We start from the raw sequence: 22,443 nt of genomic DNA, 5'->3' as shown, positions 1-22,443 counted from the left end.
CATCCTCCCGAGGAGTTGTCCTCCTAGGTCGTCGTCCATCGTGTCCTTTCCAGGAAGGTGGACAGGTCGCTGGGAGACATCTCCTTTATATCGGCAGGTGTAGGCCAAGACTCGCCGAACACACACTCTCTTATTGACGATAACTCCGGGCACTCGCACAGGACATGCCTGACAGTCTCATCTTCCTGTTCACACATCCTGCATAGAGGTGTGTCCACTAGCCCCATATTATGTAGGTGTTTCCTTAGCTGACAGTGGCCAGTCAGAAATCCTACTGTAAGGCGTAGATTTTTCCTGGTCATCGCCAGATATTTCTTCGGCGCCAGCTTCCCAGGGTCGCCCAAGGTGATCCTGGCAAGATTACTTCCTTTGATTTCATCCCATCTCTTTAGAGATTGAGCATGGGTGTAACTTTTGACTAGTTCCGCAATTGTCGAAGTCATCAGGCCGTGGGTGCCACTTGGTCCTAAAATTCTTAGTCCAGCCGCTTCCTTGGCTAAAGAGTCGGCAATGCGATTACCTTTACTCCTGTTGTGCCCTTTAACCCACCTCAGGATAATGTTATTATCTATCGAGGCTTTGGCTAAATCTTCGTGGCACTCTAGTGCTAGCCCTGAAGTAACACGGTGTCTGTTCAAGGCTAATAGTGCTTGTCTGCTATCAGTGCAGATTGTAATGTTTTTGCCAGAAATTTTTTTCTTGGTTATTTCTTTTGTGGCGATTGAGATACCAGCCAGTTCTGTTTGGACCACGCTGGTATTTCTTCCCATTCCCCACTTAATCCTTAGGCTTAGTGATCTGGAGTACACTCCACATCCTGAGCCTTCTTTGGTTTTTGAGCCATCTGTATAAATCCGTATTGCATTTGTAACATCTGACTCTGTGTTCTGCTTGATTTGTATTTTGTAGGGTTTATTAAACACAAACCTGGGTTCAATTGCATCACTTGTTGCCTGCAGCAGAGGTTGCGCAGTAAGCGCTTTCTGCCATAGGCCCAACCTCAATCGACCCATTCCTACTTCTAGGTTTACACCAGCCGTGTGCAATCGTACCATGGCCATTAACGCAACCTCCTTAACGTACAGGTCCAGAGGGGTCAGACCCGTGATTAATTCCATTGCCGCGGTTGGTGTTGTTCTCATGGCTCCTGTGATGTTTAAACAAGCCAGTCGCTGTATTTGGTATAATTTTTGGATGGCCGTTGCTTGTAGAACTTTAGGTCCCCATGCAATGGCTCCATACGTTAACATAGGTCTTATTATTGCAGTGTAGATCCAGGCGACTACACGGGGTGAAAGACCCCATGCGCGTCCCACTGTCCTCCGACATTGCTCATAAGCCACGTATGCTCTTTTTGCTCTACTCTGTAGATGAGAGTTCCATGTTAGCTTCTTGTCGAGGATAATACCAAGGTATTTCACCTCTTCAGAGAAGTTTAATTGGCTTTTGAAGATTTCGGGAGGTTTTAAGCTCGTTAAACTTCTTTTCCTGGTGAAAAGGACCATCTCAGTCTTCTTGGGATTGATCGACAGTGAGTGTTCCTTACACCATGTTTCTATCAATTTGAGCCCATCCTGCGCTCTATCGCACAGTGTGTTTACAAATTTGCCGGTCTGCAAGATAACTATGTCATCTGCGTATGCAATTTTGTAGAATCCATTTTTGTTAAGGTGATTAATTAGGGTATCCAGAACTATGTTCCAGAGAAGGGGTGATAAGACCCCTCCCTGTGGACATCCCCTCATGACCAGTCCTTTTACTGTGATGTCTTCTACATTAATACTTATTGCTCTGCTAGAGAGCATCTGGAGTATCCATTCTCCTACTACCAGGGGTACATTCCTGGAGTGTAGTTGCTGGGTAATTGTTGGAAAGGTTGTTTTATCAAACGCTCCCTCAATATCTATGAATATACCTAGGGTGGATTCTTTGTTATCCAATGATCTCTCGATTCTGCCAACCACATGGTGAAGGGCCGAATCAGTAGACCTTCCCGGGGTATATGCATGCTGATTTGGATGAAGTGGGTTGTTAACAAGTACTTCATCTCTTATATACCGCTCACATAGTCTCTCCATGGTTTTTAAGAAAAACGATGTGAGACTAATTGGTCGGAATGCTTTTGGTAGGGTGTAGTCCATCCTACCTGGTTTGGGTATAAATACTACTCTTACTTCTCTCCACTTACTGGGAATATACCTCAGAGCTAGAGAGGCTCTGAATATTCCAACCAGGTGTGGCATAAGAGTGTCCAGTCCCCACTGAAGTAGGGCTGGTCTTATACCGTCAGGCCCTGGTGACTTGAAGGGGGAAAAGCTCGATATAGCCCATCTTATTTTGTCCTCATCAATTACTGTACTAGCATATTGCCAGTCATATTGTGAGGGTGTTATTGGTACATCCGTCCAGTTCGCCGTTCCAGGAAAGACAGAACCTGGGAAGTGAGTTTCCATAAGAATCTCAGCACTCTCCTGGAGGTTGGCGGCTTTGTCGCCATTTTCCCTCGTCAGGATGCCGATAGTCTTATGGTGGTCATTTGAGAGTGCCTTCTGTAGCCTAGAAGCTAGTGGAAAGTCTTCGACTGCCTCACAATAGGCTCTCCAGGCTTCTCTTTGTTTTCGTCTGCAGACTTTTTTGCAGAAACACGTGTCCGCGGTTTGCCCCCCTTTTTTGAGTGTTGTGTCCACAAATTGTTTAATTTTTGATATATATATATATATATATATATATATATATATATATATATATATATATATATATATATATATATATATTAACTCGAAGATTCTCACGGATAAAGTATGATGAGCTGTTTTCTCGGGTTTCGCTCCGTGTTCTGTGTATTTTCTCCCCATAAGGATTATTTTCACAACGTTTCGGCAAAGTCTCATTTGCCATCTTCTGGTGATGTCTGGTTTTTTCAACTAGACTGATTACTTCGAACTCTGTGTCTCAATTTATAGGGATGGATGTTTCCCTTTACCTGCGTTGCTGCCACTACCTGTGTTTGTTCGACTACCTGTTTTGGTCTTATTACCTGAGCTGCCTCTCCTGTCTCTGTTATTGTACCTGTATTGTCATGTACCGAGTTTTGCCTCTGAAGTTGAGCGGTCTGATTGCTTGTGCGAAGTGATAAAACGGATCTCCATGTTGATGGTAATCTTTGCGCATCATCCCTCTTGTTCATATTATTAGGTCGTTTTTCAATTTCGATTGCCTCTCTGATTGTTCGTGAGTAAAAGTTTTCGTTGCTTGCTAGCATTTTTGTGTTGTCGAAATTGATGTTATGTCCTGTTTGAAGTACGTGTTGGAAGAGAGAAGACGTGGTGACTTTCCCCTTCACTGCTAGTTTGTGTTCATCTTTGCGAATGTTGATTCGTCTGTTGGTCTGGCCGATGTAAGTCCTGTCACAATCATGGCATGGTACTTCATACACTCCTTGTGATTCCAGTGGTATCTGATCCTTGGGATTACGAAGCATGGACCTTATTGTTCGTTCTGGTACGAACGAAGTTGATATGTTATGTCGGTGAAGAATTCTGCTGATTTTATCTGTTGTTCCTGCAATATATGGTAGTGTGGTTGTTATGACCGGTGTATCTCGAGTTTTTTGTTGTTTCCGTGTGGTCTTGGCAGCCGCTTTTATACTTCTTTCTGAGTAGTTATTCATTTGTAGCGTTGTTTCGATGGTGTTCAACTCTTGTTGTCTGTGATCGTTGTCTGCCAGCCTCCTCGAACGTGTAATGAGTGTTTTTGCCACCGCGTGAATTTGTTTTGGGTGGTGGTGTGAATTTGCGTTTAGGTACCTGTTCGTGTGTGTTGGCTTTCGATATACCGTGTGACCTAATGTTCCGTCTGGCTTTTTCATAATCAGTACATCGAGAAATGCGAGCTGGTTGCCTTCTTCAACTTCTTTCGTAAATTTAATGCGTGGATGGATTTCATTCAAATGATTAAAAAACCTGGACAGTTCCTGGTGACCATGAGACCAAATCACGAAGATGTCATCGACATACCTCAGCCAGAGTTTAGGTTTCAAGGGTGACGTTGCTATTGCTTCGGTTTCGATTTCTTCCATAAAGAGATTGGCAACAACGGGTGATAGTGGCGAGCCCATTGGTGCCCCTTCAATTTGTCTGTATCGTTGGTCGTTATAGATGAAGTAAGTGTTTTTGATGCAATGTTCCGCCAATGTGATGATATGCTCTTCCGGTTTGTATTTCTTTTTGATTATTTCTAGTGCCTCTCCGGTGGGTACCTGGGTAAATAACGAGGTTACGTCAAAGCTGACAAGGATGTCGTCCGGACTAACGGTTTGTGTTTTCAATATGTCTATGAGGTGGTCGGCATTGCGCACATATGAATCGACCTTTTCCGCATGTGGTTGAAGTACATGAGCAACGTGTTTCGCTAATTGATGCACTGGCGAACCTACCGAGCTCACGATTGGCCTAAGTGGTGCCCCTTCCTTGTGGACTTTGGGGAGTCCATAAAGTTTAGGGCACTTGGATGATTTCTCTCTTGGAATCAAATGTCTTTTGATTTCGTCGTCGATAGGAGAATTATTGATGGCAGTTTTTGTGGTTTTCTCTAGATAGGTAGTTAGATCTCTAACTATTTTCTTGTAGGCTGGATCCTCTAGTAGTTTCATCATTTTGGATTCATAATCTATGGCACCAAGCACTGAAAAATCTACGAGAGAATGAGGATATCATCATCCTACCAGCAGACAAAGGCAATGCAACAGTAGTGTTAAACACCATAGATTATGAATCCAAAATGATGAAACTACTAGAGGATCCAGCCTACAAGAAAATAGTTAGAGATCCAACTACCTATCTAGAGAAAACCACAAAAACTGCCATCAATAATTCTCCTATCGACGACGAAATCAAAAGACATTTGATTCCAAGAGAGAAATCATCCAAGTGCCCTAAACTTTATGGACTCCCCAAAGTCCACGAGGAAGGGGCACCACTTAGGCCAATCGTGAGCTCGGTAGGTTCGCCAGTGCATCAATTAGCGAAACACGTTGCTCATGTACTTCAACCACATGCGGAAAAGGTCGATTCATATGTGCGCAATGCCGACCACCTCATAGACATATTGAAAACACAAACCGTTAGTCCGGACGACATCCTTGTCAGCTTTGACGTAACCTCGTTATTTACCCAGGTACCCACCGGAGAGGCACTAGAAATAATCAAAAAGAAATACAAACCGGAAGAGCATATCATCACATTGGCGGAACATTGCATCAAAAACACTTACTTCATCTATAACGACCAACGATACAGACAAATTGAAGGGGCACCAATGGGCTCGCCACTATCACCCGTTGTTGCCAATCTCTTTATGGAAGAAATCGAAACCGAAGCAATAGCAACGTCACCCTTGAAACCTAAACTCTGGCTGAGGTATGTCGATGACATCTTCGTGATTTGGTCTCATGGTCACCAGGAACTGTCCAGGTTTTTTAATCATTTGAATGAAATCCATCCACGCATTAAATTTACGAAAGAAGTTGAAGAAGGCAACCAGCTCGCATTTCTCGATGTACTGATTATGAAAAAGCCAGACGGAACATTAGGTCACACGGTATATCGAAAGCCAACACACACGAACAGGTACCTAAACGCAAATTCACACCACCACCCAAAACAAATTCACGCGGTGGCAAAAACACTCATTACACGTTCGAGGAGGCTGGCAGACAACGATCACAGACAACAAGAGTTGAACACCATCGAAACAACGCTACAAATGAATAACTACTCAGAAAGAAGTATAAAAGCGGCTGCCAAGACCACACGGAAACAACAAAAAACTCGAGATACACCGGTCATAACAACCACACTACCATATATTGCAGGAACAACAGATAAAATCAGCAGAATTCTTCACCGACATAACATATCAACTTCGTTCGTAACAGAACGAACAATAAGGTTCATGCTTCGTAATCCCAAGGATCAGATACCACTGGAATCACAAGGAGTGTATGAAGTACCATGCCATGATTGTGACAGGACTTACATCGGCCAGACCAACAGACGAATCAACATTCGCAAAGATGAACACAAACTAGCAGTGAAGGGGAAAGTCACCACGTCTTCTCTCTTCCAACACGTACTTCAAACAGGACATAACATCAATTTCGACAACACAAAAATGCTAGCAAGCAACGAAAACTTTTACTCACGAACAATCAGAGAGGCAATCGAAATTGAAAAACGACCTAATAATATGAACAAGAGGGATGATGCGCAAAGATTACCATCAACATGGAGATCCGTTTTATCACTTCGCACAAGCAATCAGACCGCTCAACTTCAGAGGCAAAACTCGGTACATGACAATACAGGTACAATAACAGAGACAGGAGAGGCAGCTCAGGTAATAAGACCAAAACAGGTAGTCGAACAAACACAGGTAGTGGCAGCAACGCAGGTAAAGGGAAACATCCATCCCTATAAATTGAGACACAGAGTTCGAAGTAATCAGTCTAGTTGAAAAAAACCAGACATCACCAGAAGATGGCAAATGAGACTTTGCCGAAACGTTGTGAAAATAATCCATATGGGGAGAAAATACACAGAACACGGAGCGAAACCCGAGAAAACAGCTCATCATATATATATATATATATATATATATATATATATATATATATATATATATATATATATATATATATATACAAATACGAAGGTTATCGAGTGGTTATTGATCACGTGTCTATGGTTTGATATTTTGAAGTTGATTTCTCATTTGTGATGAGATCAATTCAGGTATATCATAATAAATCAATGGGCACATATTTTCCAATTCTGAATAAGTCTTTACAACGGACTTCTTCAACATTTTTACCGTTAATCTGCGAGCCCATCTTGAAAGTTGAATATTATAAAACAATAAATTGAATTACATAGGTTCACTCTTCAATATTTAATATAATTATCAGAGTAATATCAGCAATATATCAGATAAGTGATAAAAACATGATTGTACTGAATTCATTTTTGTAAGATCAACTCACCAATGACATACTCCAAGATAAGATTCCATCCTATTACAAATGCTACGAATTCACCGACACAAACATAACTGTAAATATAAGCAGATCCTGCTTTCGGAGCTCGAGCACCAAATTCCGCATAGCACAAACCTTAAAACAAATCGAATTTATTAGTTATCAAGTATACCTATCATATCTCAATTTCAGTTTAAAAAGTAGGTATACCTACTAGACACATTGGATGAAGTGAATTTAATAAACAAGGAAGTATTCATCAAAATAATTGTTCAGAAATTAAACGCAACTTGAATCCAATGTTTCACAGAACTATCCATTCAACATGATTACTTGTTGAAATTTTTCAAAAATTTCTGTGGAAATCACTCCCAAATATAAAAATCAAAGTGATCATGATTATAATAAAAATTAATTCATTTCGATTTTACTCATTCTTCAACATAAAAATGAAGTTTATTGAAATTCAATTATTGTTTATTATTAAATCAAGAAAATATGAAATTATCATATATCCAAATCTGAAAAAAATCAATGTAAGTTTGAGAAACAAGTTATTTCAGGGTTTTGAAATATGAAGTGATGGCAAAAAACTATACTCTGGACATCCTTTCTGAGTATGGCGATTATGATATAACATATGTACCAGAAGTTTACGTTTCATCATACATATTTGAGATAGAAACAATAATTGTTTTATAATTTTTCAACTAAAGAGGTTTACTAATTAGATCATTCCTTCGATTGCAGGAAAACTCATGAAGGATGTGCCAATGTCATTTCCCAAAAGTTCATTTTCCATCGGTGTGAAAGTACTATTCACATCAAGTCCCCATGCGGCCTAGATGTCTGCTGTTTTCCGATAAGTCGGCATGATCTTGAGGTTTCACTATAACCCGAACAATTTGAATAAACAGAGAAGATCCGCCCATTTCCTTTGATTTGCTAACTCTCCAATATCTGAACAATTATATGAATTGCAAATCTAATTGATAGTTTAAAAAAATTCTCCCAAATCTTTCATATAGAAGTCATTTGACAATTTAAAATTTCCATTTCATTATCACCTACTACGATAATATCACGCATATATAAAATTATAAACGTTTTCGCATATACGGTTACATATGAATACAAACACTTGAAGCCCTTTCAAAATGAATTTATCAAATCTAGAATATCAGGTTCTCAATACTTGATTGAACTCATATAAAGACTTTCAATGTAGGTACCAGGTTTGTGTTATATACAATTCCTTCTAATTGCTGCATATATATAGCTTATTATTAACGCATTTTTAACGTCCATTTAATACGCAAGAGGATCATCTTTATTTATTATTTAGCAGGGAGTCGAACATTTTCAAAACGAGCTAATGGACATAGGTTTCATTATAATCATAGCCTTTCCTCTGACAATAATCTTTCGCTACTAGTCTTGCTTTATATTTCTCGATATTTCCATCTGTATCTCTTTTACTTTAAAGATCAATCATTTTGATGTCGCACGATTTCCATAGGGTCAATCAAAAAGATCCCGAGTTTTATTGGGCTCTTAATTTAATTTCTTCTTCGATTACTGTGTACTATTCAAGTACAGGAAGTTTAGAGTTAGACCTATTTCAATTTTAATATTGTTAATTTCAATAAACTGAACATTAATCTCTAGAGATGAATAAAAATATGACGTTTCTTTTTCTTAATGTTTCATAACTATTTTACATGTTCTATATAATTACAACTCAATGTTCCTTGAACGTGATTTGCAAAACTGTTGAACTCTTTTCGATAACAATTTTCAATACTGATGAAAATAACTGTTTTGTACTCTTGAGCAAAATTTATATTTTTCGACAAATCCCTTATATGACTGAAAGAATTTGATTACCGATGATAACATTTCAGGTTTTGTTCCTTGCACAACTTTTTATGAGAAATATTTTTTTTTTTATTAATAATAAAAAAGGTTTCCATATGTTTTCAAGTTACATTGGCGTGTAGTTATCCACAGATTTCTGGCCACACATGCTGACGTAGAGGAAAATTAAAATCTGTGGTTGGGATACGAAATTATTAGCACTCGAATTAATATCTGTGGCTGGAAATACCTATTCGTTATAGGTTGAACGTGGAATTATTAAGACTATTTGGTGTATAACTTTTTTATAGAATCTTGAGTAGATTGACGTGTTGATAAACATTTTCTCATCAACAATACAGATTTAGGAAAGAATAATATTGAAAATATCAGACTTACTTTCCAATACTCCATGTAGAAATGATACCCGATGATGTGCGTTCATCAAAATGACACAACTTCCATAGTTTCTTGGGTAGATCAATAATGTGAAAACCGTTTTCGATCAAACAAACTTTTTAAAACCCCTTGTAGAATTAAAACCAGATGATGTGCGTGCATAAAAATCGAACATGTCTTATGGAATCTTCGGTAGATTGACGTAGTGATAAAAATTTTCTTGTCACCCAAACAGATTTCGAGAAAAAAAAGTTCAAACAATCAGACTCATTTTTTAAAACACCTTGTAGAATTGGAACCAGATGATGTGCGTTCATGAAAATAACAGAACTCTTGAATCTTGAGTAGATCAACATAGCAAAAACCGTTTTTTTTGTCACACATACACATTTTCTCATAAAATACACCTCAGGAGATCAAATCTTGAGGTGTAGTTTATGAAATTACTATGGATCTTCATCAAGTAACGGTCGAATCAATCAGAAAAAAAACAGACATACAGATTCTGAGAATAAAATTGTTGAAACGATCAGACTAACTTTTTAAAACGCCTTGTAGAATTGGAAACAGATGATGTGCGTGCATAAAATTCGAACAAGTCTTATGGAATCTTGAGTAGATTGACGTAGTGATAACAGTTTTCTTGTCAGAAAAAAAAAATTGAAATAATCTGACTCATTTTTTGAGACTCCTTGTAGAATTGGAACCAGATGATGTACGCCCATGAAAATCACATAACTCTTATTGAATCTTGAGTAGATTAACGTAATGCGAACTGTTTTCTTGTCACCGATACAGATTCCTGGAAAAAAATATACAGATTTCGAAAAAATGATTTTTCAAAACGTCATACGAATGAGTAATAATATTGCTTCTCTTCCAGTTTGAAGGTATCGTGACAAATTGAAGAATTAACTGTCTTGAACAAATTTATTTCCAATAATATTTCACTAATTACAAAATAATTTATTTACAACACTTAGCAACTAACGCTTAATTTATTTCCACTATTTGAATTTTCTGTTAAGCCGCTCTATTAACTTTTGAACTGCCCTCTTGGGTCGGGAAGCCGGGCTTATATAATGTAACGGTTCTTTCTAGAAATACATATGTAGTCGGTTCGGTACTCAACTAGAGTTTTACCGGCGGTGTCCGACTGCATTCTTTCGCGGTGATGTCATGTGTTTGCTACAGGATTCGGCCGGCATGCTGGTCAGGGGCGGCTTCAGATTCGTTACAGTAGTCTCGAAATCTGTTATTTGTATATTTATAATTTCATAAAGTGAATTGGGGCTAGGAATCATCTTGTTCCAATTCTACAAGGAATCTCAAAAAATGAGTCTGATTGTTTTAACATATTTTCTTCCGAAATCTGTTTGGGTGACAAGAAAACTATTATCACAACATCAATCTACTCAAGATTCCATAAGTATTGTTCGATTTTCAATGCACGCACATCATCTGGTTCCAATTCTACAAGGGGTTTCAAAAATTTGGTCTGATTGTTGCAACAATTTATTTTCTCAAAATCTGTAGGGGTGACAAGAACACTATTCTCGCTATGTGAATCTCCCCAAGATTTTATAACAGTTCTGTTATTTTCATGAACGCACATCATCTGGTTCTAATTCTACAAGGAATCTCAAAAATTGAGTCTGATTGTTTCAACATTTTTTTTTAGAAATCTGTTTGGGTGACAAGAAAACTGTTATCACTATGTGGATCTACCCAAGATTCCATAAGACTTATTCGATTTTTATGCACGCCCATCATCTGTATCTAATTCTACAAAGGGTTTAAAAAAGTTAGTCTGATCGTTTGAACAATTTTTTTTCTCAAAATCTGTAGGGGTGACAAGAACACTATTCTCGCTATGTGAATCTCCCCAAGATTTTATAACAGTTCTGTTATTTTCATGAACGCACATCATCTGGTTCTAATTCTACAAGGAATCTCAAAAATTGAGTCTGATTGTTTCAACAATTTTTTTAGAAATCTGTTTGGGTGACAAGAAAACTGTTATCACTATGTTGATCTACCCAAGATTCTATAACAGTTGTGTAATTTTCATGAACGCACATCTTCTGGTTCCAATTCTACAAGGAATCTCAAAAAATGAGTCTGATTGTTTCAACATTTTTGTTTTCGAAATCTGTTCGGGTGACAAGAAAATTGTTATCACTACGTCAATCTACCCAAGATTCCATAAGACTCATGCGATTTTTATGCACGCCCATCATCTGTATCTAATTCTACAAAGGGTTTAAAAAAGTTAGTCTGATCGTTTGAACAATTTTATTCTCGAAATCTGTATGGGTGACAAGAAAACAGTTTTCACTATATCGATCTACCCAAAATTCTATAAGAGTTGTGTAATTTTCATGAACGCACATCGTCTGGTTTCAATTCTACAAGGTGTTTTAAAAAGTGAGTCTAATTAATTCAATATATTTTCCTGGAAATCTGTATGGGTGACAAGAGAACGGTTTTCACTTTATCGATCTACCCAAGATTCTACAAGAGTTGTGTTATTTCCATGAACGCACATCTTCTGGTACCAATTCTACAAGGAATATCAAAAAATGAGTGTGATTGTTGCAACAATTTTTTTATCGAAATCTGTATAGGTGACAGAAAAACAGTTTTCACTTTATCAATCTTCCTAAGATTTTATAAGAGTTGTGTGATTTTCATGAACGCCCATCTCCCGGTTCCAATTCTACAAGGTGTTTTAAAAAGTGAGTCTGATTGTTGCAACAATTTTTTTATCGAAATATGTATGAGTGACAAGAAAACGGTTTTCACTATATCAATCTACCCAAAATTCTATAAGAGTTGTGTAATTTCCATGAACGCATATCTTCCGATTCCAATTCTACAAGGTGTTTTAAAAAGTGAGTCTGTTTATTTCAATATTTTTCCTGGAAATTTGTATGGGTGACAAGAAAACGGTTTTCACTATATCGATCTACCCAAGATTCTATAAGAGTTGTGTAGTTTTCATGAACGCACATCATCTGGTTCCTGTTCAACAAGAAATCTCAAAAAATGAGTCTGATTGTTTCAACAGTGTTATTCTCAAAATCTGTTTGGTTGACAAAAAAATTTTATCACTACATCAATCTATTCAAGATTCCATAAGACTTGTTCGATTTTTATGTACGCACATTATCTGGTTCCAATTCTAGAAGGGGTTTTAAAAAGTTAGTCTGATTGTTTCAACAATTTCATTCTCAAAATCTGTATGTGTGACAAAAAAACGGTTCCCACTACGTCAATCTACCCAAGATTCTATAAGAGTTGTGTAATTTTCATGAACGCAGATCATCTGATTCTAATTCTACAAGGAATCTCAAAAAACGAGTCTGACTGTTTCGACATTTTTTCCCGGAAATCTGTATGGGTGACAAGAAAACTGTTATCACTACGTCAATCTACCCGAAGTTCCATAAGACTTTTTCTATTTTTATGCACGCACATCATCTGGTTCCAATTTTACAGGGGGTTTTAAAAAGTTTGTCTGATTGTTTCAACAATTTTATTCTCGAAATCTGTATGGGTGACAAGAAAACGGTTCCCACTACGTCAATCTACCCAAGATTCTATAAGAGTTGTGTGATTTCCGTGAACGCACATCATCTGGTTCCAATTTTACAAGGAATCTCAAAAAATGAGTCTGATTGTTTCAATAATTTCTTTTTCGAAATCTGTTTAGATGACAAGAAAACTGTTATCACCAAGTTAATCTACTCAAGAAACTATGAAAGTTTTGTGATTTTAATGAACGCACATCATCGGGTATCATTTCTACATGGGGTATTGGAAAGTGAGTCTGATATTTCCAATATTATTCTCCCATAAATCTGTATTGTTGATGAGAAAACGGTTATCAACGCGTCAATCTACTCAAGATTCTATAAAAAAGTTATACACCAAATAATCTTAATAATTTCACGTTCAACCTATACTGAATAGGTATTTCCAGCCACAGATATTAATACGGGTGCTAATAATTTCGTATCCCAACCACAGATTTTTATTTTTCTCTACGTCAACATGTGTGGCCAGAAATCTGTGGATAACTTCACGCCAATTCAAGTTCTGAGTATAAATTTCACCCTAAAATATCAGTAATTTTTTTTCTGGTATCCGTGATCCACTATTTTACATTTTAAAAAAATCAAAAATCGTTTTTCACTCATTTATTTTTCCAAAACATGAAAGTATAAATTAGAAACTAAGGTCTGAGTCAGTTTTCATGAACTCATACCTTGAACTACTATAAAAAAAAAATTTCTAAAATCCATCATTCATCATGAACCATTTGCTTACATTTTTTTCTTGTGGACTATGAAAGTATGGAATAACATTTTTAAGCAGATCTCAAGCACCTTAAAATACCAGTGAAAACATTTTTTTCTGATATACATAATTTTTGAGTCGGGTCTCGTTAACTAGATAATCCAATTTTTCTTCCTACAAATTTTAGTTTTTACATCATGAAATTAGAAACAATAAATTATATTCTCATAGATCTCTGTAAAAATTCCTTTTGGAATTCTTCACTCACCGATTTCAATTTTATTCTACACACAATGTACTTATGGGTAAAAAATATCATTTTGTATCAGCTCTGGAGAAAAAGTAGTTTAAGATGTGGAAAAAAATTTGGAATCCACTATTCACTATTTCCAATTTTATCAGATGCAGGCCTATGACTTCTCATTCTGAATAAACACAAATGAAATATTGCTCTTTATTGAATTGTTGATGTAAAAATTGATGAAAGCATTTGTTGAAACTATTTTGCAAAATATAATAAACATTTTTTTCGGGAAAAAATTTTTTTGGCTTTCTACTACTCCATCTTGATACAGAAAAATGTGGGAAGGCTTTTTCTTTCAATTTGTGTCTAAAAGTTACTTCTTTTCATGATCTACACATCTATGTATAAATTTACTTCTTTTAAAATTAATTACTTCCTTCCTTTCTTTAGAAGATTCTTACATTGGTGTAGGTGTGGTGGTGTATAAAGCGAAAAACTTTATTTCCCAAAAAATCAGTCACTCCTAAAAACATAACCCTTTCAAATTAAACAAGATTCATTTTGGCTGGGATTTAATCAAATAGGTGAATGAATGTCATTAAGATGTCATCGATGACATAAGTAGATCAAACGTATTTCGCGACATGAAAAATCGTAATTTATGAATGAATTGTGTGATTTTATATAATTCAGATTGGTACTGATGAGCCCTAAGGCAAGTGTCTTACGGCGAAACATCATTTAGTATATTGTGTAAAAATCCTGTGAATAATATCTGATTTAATTCTATAACGAATGTTTGGAATAGAAACTGAGTAGAAAAGTATTTTCTGTATAATTCAGTGTTCATATGAAAGCATTTGTTTCGAAAGAATTTTTCTTTCATGTAGTTCAATGTTTATATGAAAGTAGCTGTTTCAGGACAGCTTTTTCTTCCAATTTGTGTCTGAAAGTTAATTATTTGCATGATCTATACATCTATGTATGAAGTTACTTCTTTTGCAATTGTTTATTTTCTTCCTTTCTTTGGAAGATTCCCACATTTTTCTGTATCAAGATGGAGCAGTAGAAAGCCAAAAACGTTCTTACCCAAAAAATTAATCACTTCTAAAGATATAACTCTTTCAAAATAATAAACATATAGTGGGAATTCCTACACAAGTACTTTTTTCAAAAACTTGGAAAAACCATACAATGATATTCCACTAGAGTTTTTGTCTCTTCTGCATATATTGTGAATGACAATTTGTGGATAACTTCACAGGCGCATGTCTGGTGCATGAATCCACCTTAATAAATTTTGATAATGGTTATTGGCATCTTTTAGACATGGGAAAACTCCAGCAACTTATGAATTTATCTCGAAAGTTATAGATACTATAAAGCAAATCATAATACACCCACATACATACTTTTCACAATAAACTGCATAATTGCATCTCATCTAATATATTTTTTTAATTTTTTTCTATTTATTTAGCTTCAACCACAGAGGGTTATTAACTGAATGTCAATTACAAATATGCCATTTAAATTTTATTCAATACATTTATGTCACTAAGGAAATTTAATAGTTGAGTATGGTCCGATTTATCACTTATAGTTTTCAAGTCATTTCCTACATTATGACGACGTCTCTCATTTGCGTATAGTGGGCACTCAGTTAAAATACAGGGTGTTAATTAAGTATGTACCATAAATTTAACAGACGATTCTTTAGGTAATTTTAAGACGAAATGTTCATATAAACAAGGGTCCGCAAATTCTTCGTTCTCAAGACACAGGGTGTTGAAATAAAAATAAAAAAAGGTTATTCGTAAATATCTTAAATATCCTTTACCTAATTTTGTTGTAATTTGACAATGGTATTTATAACATTAAGGAGCTAATTTAGCCCGAACGTGATTCAATTTATCACGTCCTCGAGCGGGATTAGAACGAATATTTTTGACTTAAAAATGTACGCCACTGACTTTTGTGCAGGTTTTATTATTTCATTGTATTAAGCAATTAGAAATACAACTTTTTTGACTCTTGAATTTTTTTCGTATATTGCTTAGTTTTTAAGAAAAAAAAGTCGACCTAATTGCATATCCCTGGACGTCACAAGGAATAATATGGGGAATTAAACGTTTCTTTTGGAAATTATTATTTTTACAATTTTTCATTACTAATTATGTAAGACTAACAACAAATATTAAATAACATTAACATCTAGACTAACGAATTGCACTAAATTAAGGGTTAGAAATGGCTTCCTTCGGTTTCAATACAACCGTCTAGCCGCCGCATCATTGAATTTTGCACTCTTCTGAAAATACCTGGCGTATTTTTTATTATGTCACATGAATTAATGATTTTATTCCGTAAATCATCTTTACTTTGGATAGCAGTTTTGTATACTAACGCTTTAAGGTGTCCCCAGAGAAAATAATCTAAGGGACTCATTTCGGGCGAGCGAGGTGGCCATTGGTGTGGGCCTGCTCTCCCAATCCAGCGATTATGGTAATTTTCATCCAAAAATTGCCGTCTTGATTCTGTCACGTCTTGATATTAATCAAAATTCTGGGAAAAATGTCAAGTTTCTCGGTACATAAATTAACTCATATCTCAGATGTAATTCTCACTGAACAAAGCATATTTTGCTAGTCTAGTCTTCACATAAAGTCATACCCGAGGCTTGTTCAAGGTTGGTAAATTTATGAAATACTTGGAACACTTTGTGAGATTTTCGCAAATCAGTTTTACAAAAATGCAACACGTGTTTTGCTATACAATAGCTTCTTCCGGCGTGTCTATACATACCTATCTACTCCAATTAGCATAATTCAAGAGTCATTACCAAATGAAAATGATATACTAATTTTTTGAATCTCTATTGCCTCTCTATATATTCTTGGGTAATAATTTTGGGTACTGTCGAGTATTACTGTGTCTTCGAATGAGATAATGTGGGTACCTTCTTTGTTGAGAAAATGTTCGGTCATAGCCGACTTGGCGGTCGTGGTTTCGATGTAGACCGACTCGCAGCTACACTGAATCCGGTATACCTCTGGCGTTGCTAGAAGTTCTCTAGGGTCCTTCGCTGAAATGAGACTTTGCCTGATGGTTTTTGTTGGCCTAATATTGGCTTCACGTCGTGTTTCACTAAGATTCTACCAATCCGGTCTGCGACATTTTTGGCATAGGGAAGGAAAACTTTTCCCTTGACTGGCCTAGCTGGGGTTGCTTTGGTGTTCTCTCTCCTGAGTCGTATGGCCCACTTGGATTATCTTTCGCTGTACCCATTAATTTTGAATGCATTTTTCAGGTAATTTAGTTTTTCAGGCAGGCCTCAAGTTCACAGATTCGTCGTTCTCTCTCAACCAACGTTTTAATTACCCCTCTCTTTTGTTGTGTCTGGTGATTCGAGTTTTTGTTCAGGTATCTGTCTGTGTGCGTTGGTTTTCTGAACACTCGGTGGCCAAGTGTACCGTCTTCACGTCTATTCACAAGAACATCCAAGAAGGCTAGAGTCCGTTGGACTTCTCGTTCCATTGTGAATTGGATTTTTGGGTTGAGCGAGTTAAGGTGTATTAGAAAATCTGTAAGTGTGTCTTCCCCATCTCGCCATATCACGAACATGTCGTCAATATAATGTAGCCAGCAATATGGTTTCTCGGCTAAATCACCTGAAAAATGCATTCATACCAAAGTAACCCCAGCTAGGACAGTCAGGGGAAGAGCTTTCCTTCCCAATGTCAAAAATGTCAGAGACCGGATTGACAGACTCTTAGTGAAACACGACGTGAAACCAATATTTAGGCAGAAAAAATCATCAGGCCAAGTCTCAGGTCAGCGAAGGACCCTAGAGAACCTCTAGCAGCTGGCTGTCCTTAGAGGTACACGAAAAGGTAATACAATAAGGAACGATATAAATAGAGCGCCCAGTACGGAAATAATAGTTGATGCGTTGGATACAACAGGAACAAGAACCAGCTCGGGCATTGCGACCGTTACCACATCGCCTTTAAAAATGTCTACCGCAGCAGTAGACGAAACGTCAGGCATAAAACTTGCAAACCACGGCCAGAAAACCCGGAAAATAGCCTTCATACATTGGCAACACTTTTACCATCAAAAAATATTTGATAGTTTCTCCACTCTCAGCCTAGAAAGTGCATCTACATGTGGCAATTTTTTACCGTTCTTATGTTTGATATCATAATCATAGCCCTAAAGTGTAACTACCCAGCGTTGTACTCTGCCAGCAGCCAAAGGGGATAATGGTTTGGATGGTGAGAGTAAATACTTTAAAGGTTTATGATAATTGATTAATGTGAATTTTCTGCCATATAAATGATTATGAAAGTTTTCAACACCATAAATTATACTAAGTGCTTCTTTTTCTAATTGTCTATAATTTTTTTCTGCTGATGAAAGTATAGCAGAAATATACAATATCGGCCTTTCACTCCCATCAGGTGTTACACCATATGGTGACACATCACAAGTTAATGTAATTGGATATATGTATAGGATTGAAAGCCATTAAAATGTTCGAGCCCATTAAGAATTTCTTACTAGTTTCGAAGCATGTATTAGTATCCTGATTCCAATACCATGAAACGCCTTTCTGCAGTAGTTTATAAAGAGCTATGAAATTCTCTGGTAACAATCCTAAATATGATTGTAACTGTTGAATATTTTCTAGTTTAGGAGCTTCCAAAATAGATTTAATTTTTGAATCAGTAGGTTCAGTACTATTTTCTAAAATTATGTGACCTATTTCAGAAACAAATTACTTTTATCTGAATTAATATGAACATTTTATTTTATGAACCTATTGAACACAATCTATTCTCCATTTCCTGATGATTTTCGGCGGTTATAAGACAATCATCTAAATAACAATTGCACCCGAGATATAATTTTCAGAATTTATTCTATTACCGATTGAAATACATGCGGTGCAGATTTAACACCAAATGCAAGTCTTGGTATATAAGAATAAACCAAAAGAAGTATTTATCGTTAATAAACTTTTGCTTTCATCACTAACCTCAATTTGAAAATAGACATTTTTCAAATCCACAACTGAGAAAAATTTTTCCCCAGGCAATGAAGCGAATATTTCCTCAGCTGTAGGAAAAGGATAATACCGGTTTTCAATGACTGGATTGATGGTAGACTTAAAATCTCCACAAATCCTGATTTTTCCATTAAGTTTAGGAACCACCACTATAGGACTAGTCCATTCAGACATTTCAACTGGTTGTAAAATTATTTCTTTGACTAAATTTTCGATTTCCTCTCGTACTCAACCTTTCAAGGCATACAGTATTCGCTATGTTGTCATGTTATCTCTCACGTTTACATTCGCTAAGAATCAATATCTTTATAAAACCTTCCACTTCCACCAACGTTAGGATGCAGTTCCAAACTACGACGGCCTTCAAACGCGAATGATAATAATAACACTGAAAATCTCTGCCTCGAAAGCCTTAACCAATTTTTCCACTTCTTTGCTACAAACATTATTATTAACCATCTATGTATTAAAACATTCAAACTGTTCTTTCCGATTAGGCAGCAGAACATTCAACCATGATCTTCCTAACAAAGAGACACCAGACTCAAAATCAGTCACTTTCAACTCTGGACTCTTACTGCATCCATTTTTCACACATTTAACATCAACGGTAGCTCTGAAAACCAAATCATTCACTTGATCAAATAATATTTCAAGTTTCACATTGTCTTCAACTAATTCAACTGTAGGAAAGAACTTTTTGAACATATCCATAGAAACAATAGAACTATCAGAACCTGTATCTAATAAAAATTCAATAATTTTTTTTGCAACTGAAAATTTAATCATGACCGGACTAGTTTTATCATTACTTGACTGATGAACTTCTTTAATGCCTTTGATTATGGAATAAAATACTTTTTCTTCTGCGTTATCCAAGTCTTCTTACTTTGTCTCTAGGTTTTTATCAGCTATAATATCCCAAGGACTTTGATAACTAACGAAATAATTTTATCACAGTTTTCGAAAGCACGTTATTTGGTAACATCCCGACGCCAAGGCGGAGGGATGTTACCTAAAATAACGTGCTTGAGGAAGTTGTGATAAAATTATGAGTTATTTATCAATGTTCGAGGGATATTCGGTGAGAAAATTTTTTGCAATTCGAACAAAATTATTTATTGAACACACAGTTATTAAAAGAACAATTCGTATAATACTCCACTCTTAGCTAGTTGACTGACTGCAGTTGCTCTATTAGAGTGATTGGTTATTTTCCTCTGTTTCGTATCCAAGCCAATTGCTTCAGCAGAAGATTTCGTCCATCCGTTGATTAAGTGACATTTTCAAAATAAATTGAATTACTGAAATGTCAAACAACTTTATTGTGTTGGTTGCTTAGCAATGTCATGACATAAGTGATAACTACCCGTGAAAACTATCCATGGGTAGTTATCAGTGTAATGATGGTTTCATTGGTTATTTCGACACACATGACTAGAAATAGACAAATTTGATAGGATAATTTTTTTGGCAAAAAATTTTCATCAAAATCACCCTCGAATTCCTCTACAAAATGGACACGATTCTTGCACATGGGGGATTTTGAAGTATGTCCCATGGTATTGCAAGAAAAACATTTCCATTGCATTGCAGGACATTTTGAATTATTCATATGTAATTGCAAACATCATTTACACTTCATATTCATTTACTGCAATGAACCACTACTGTTTGAATCTCGACCTAAAATGACTTTGACTTTCAACTTTATTCACCAAATCAGTTCCCATGATTTTGGCTTTGTTTTCAGCAAGTTCCATACTTTGAGCTATCTGACAGGCTCAACTGAATGTCAAATTATCCTCAGATGATAATTTTTTCTTGACGTTTTCTGATTTGAGACCACAGACCAACTTATCCCTAAGCGCATCATCTAAGATGCGCTGATAATGTTTGATCAAGCAGCTGATTCACATAGGGTTTTCATACTCGAAGAAAAAATGATTAGTCTCCTGTTCAACATTAATCATGGTGAAATTTGTCGCATTATTTTCAAAAAAAAAACAAATATTAATGTTAAGAGATTTATAGACTCTGCAATGGTTTAACATTTGTTAAAAGTCAACAATTAATTAACAAGAAATTGAAACAAGGTGAAATTAAAAACATCAACTTACAAAAAATTCCCTTATTACTACAACTGCATTCCATAGTTGAAAAAATTTAAATGTAATTTATTATTAAATGTTGATAATATATTTGTAATCAAATGTTTCAAAGGTGTAATTCATGTAATGTATAGTTAATATACAATCTGCACTTTAAGATGTACATTGTTTGTTACATCAGTGTATAAATGTAATCTATTATTCTATTCAGGGTACTTATTCCCTCAAATATGTTTTTCTTTTGTGTTATAAGTTTGCAGCTAAGAAGTTGAAATATATATATATATATATATATAAACCAAATGTTTTTACCTGCAAAAATTGAAGCTAGGGCTGCTATAAAAAACGATAGAACGACAGATGGTCCAGCTGTATCTTTGGCAACATGTCCCGCTAATACATATACACCTACCCCCAAGGTACTTCCAACTCCAAGTGCAGTCAGGTCAAATGTGTTCAAAATTCTTGATAACTTTGATTCTTCAGCAGTAATATGCTCAATCACTTTTTTTCTCGTCAATATTTTCCAAATTTTTGCCATATTCATCCTTTCAATTCTTTATAGAAAATCATAAGTTTTAGGTTATCTATTTTATCTCAGCTGAGCACATCACATCACCCAACTTCACTGGTATGAATACGAACACACCCAGACAATAGAATCATGCAAGAAGATAAATTTTATGATAAAATATATAAATTTCGAGATTAGTAAATTAGCTTTCTGAATAGTAAACAAAACGTATGTGCTATCTTCATATACTCATATTTTAGATTAGTTTTAGGCGTATTTCTAGAAATGTGTTTTCAACAGAATAGATAATGACAAAGAAAAGGAACGTAATATAATGAATGAATAATCGAAACATTTGTTTGAAACAAATTACACTAATTCAAACTTTAGTAGTAAGTGGTGCAGTGGTAGTTATTAATATTCATTTTTATTAATCATAGATAAGTTTCGGAATACTGTGACATAGTATAGACGTGACAGTTTGTATTGGCCTACGGTGCGTACCTATGTAGAAGGCGTTACGATTACGAAATAGAGTGGAATTTGGACAAGAGGATACCTGAGGCACCGTATAAAAGTGAACACCTTCTATACGGTGCCTGAGGTAAGAAAAAATCGGTATTCCTCCGAAACGTCACGTATTTGTTTAGAAGAGTTCTTAATTTAAACAGAACATTTCTGATTTATTGCTTCAACCAATAGAAACGCGCTAACGTTTTGAACGGACCAATAGGTGAATTCGTTGGATCCATATCGGTAGACTCATCGATGAATTTAAGAACTAGTCTTATTTTCAACTATACTAGAATTCCATAATAGTAGGCACTGAATTCTCAGAAATATTGCATTAAAACGGTAACACTGAAGGAATAATACACTTTCGATTGATTTAATACGGTATAATGTAATCAA

General features: G+C 35.9%; 1 protein-coding gene across 1 annotated transcript in view; it reads right to left on the bottom strand.

The window, feature by feature from the left end:
- LOC111509106 (cationic amino acid transporter slimfast) overlaps positions 1-21,966 on the bottom strand; it is a 47,187-nt gene extending 25,221 nt beyond the window's left edge. The window contains 2 exon segments of the mRNA XM_074170448.1: positions 7,040-7,168; positions 21,330-21,966. Coding sequence (XP_074026549.1) covers positions 7,040-7,168; positions 21,330-21,564 — 364 coding nt within the window. The 5' untranslated portion in view covers positions 21,565-21,966.
- Between the last annotated feature and the right edge of the window lie 477 nt (positions 21,967-22,443).

The sequence above is a fragment of the Leptinotarsa decemlineata genome, unplaced genomic scaffold (genome assembly GCF_025532065.1).
Source record: "Leptinotarsa decemlineata unplaced genomic scaffold, Ldec_3_MD MMD2_P_RNA_scaffold_9, whole genome shotgun sequence".
NCBI lineage: Eukaryota > Metazoa > Arthropoda > Insecta > Coleoptera > Chrysomelidae > Leptinotarsa > Leptinotarsa decemlineata.
This window is presented reverse-complemented; position numbering and strand designations above follow the sequence as displayed.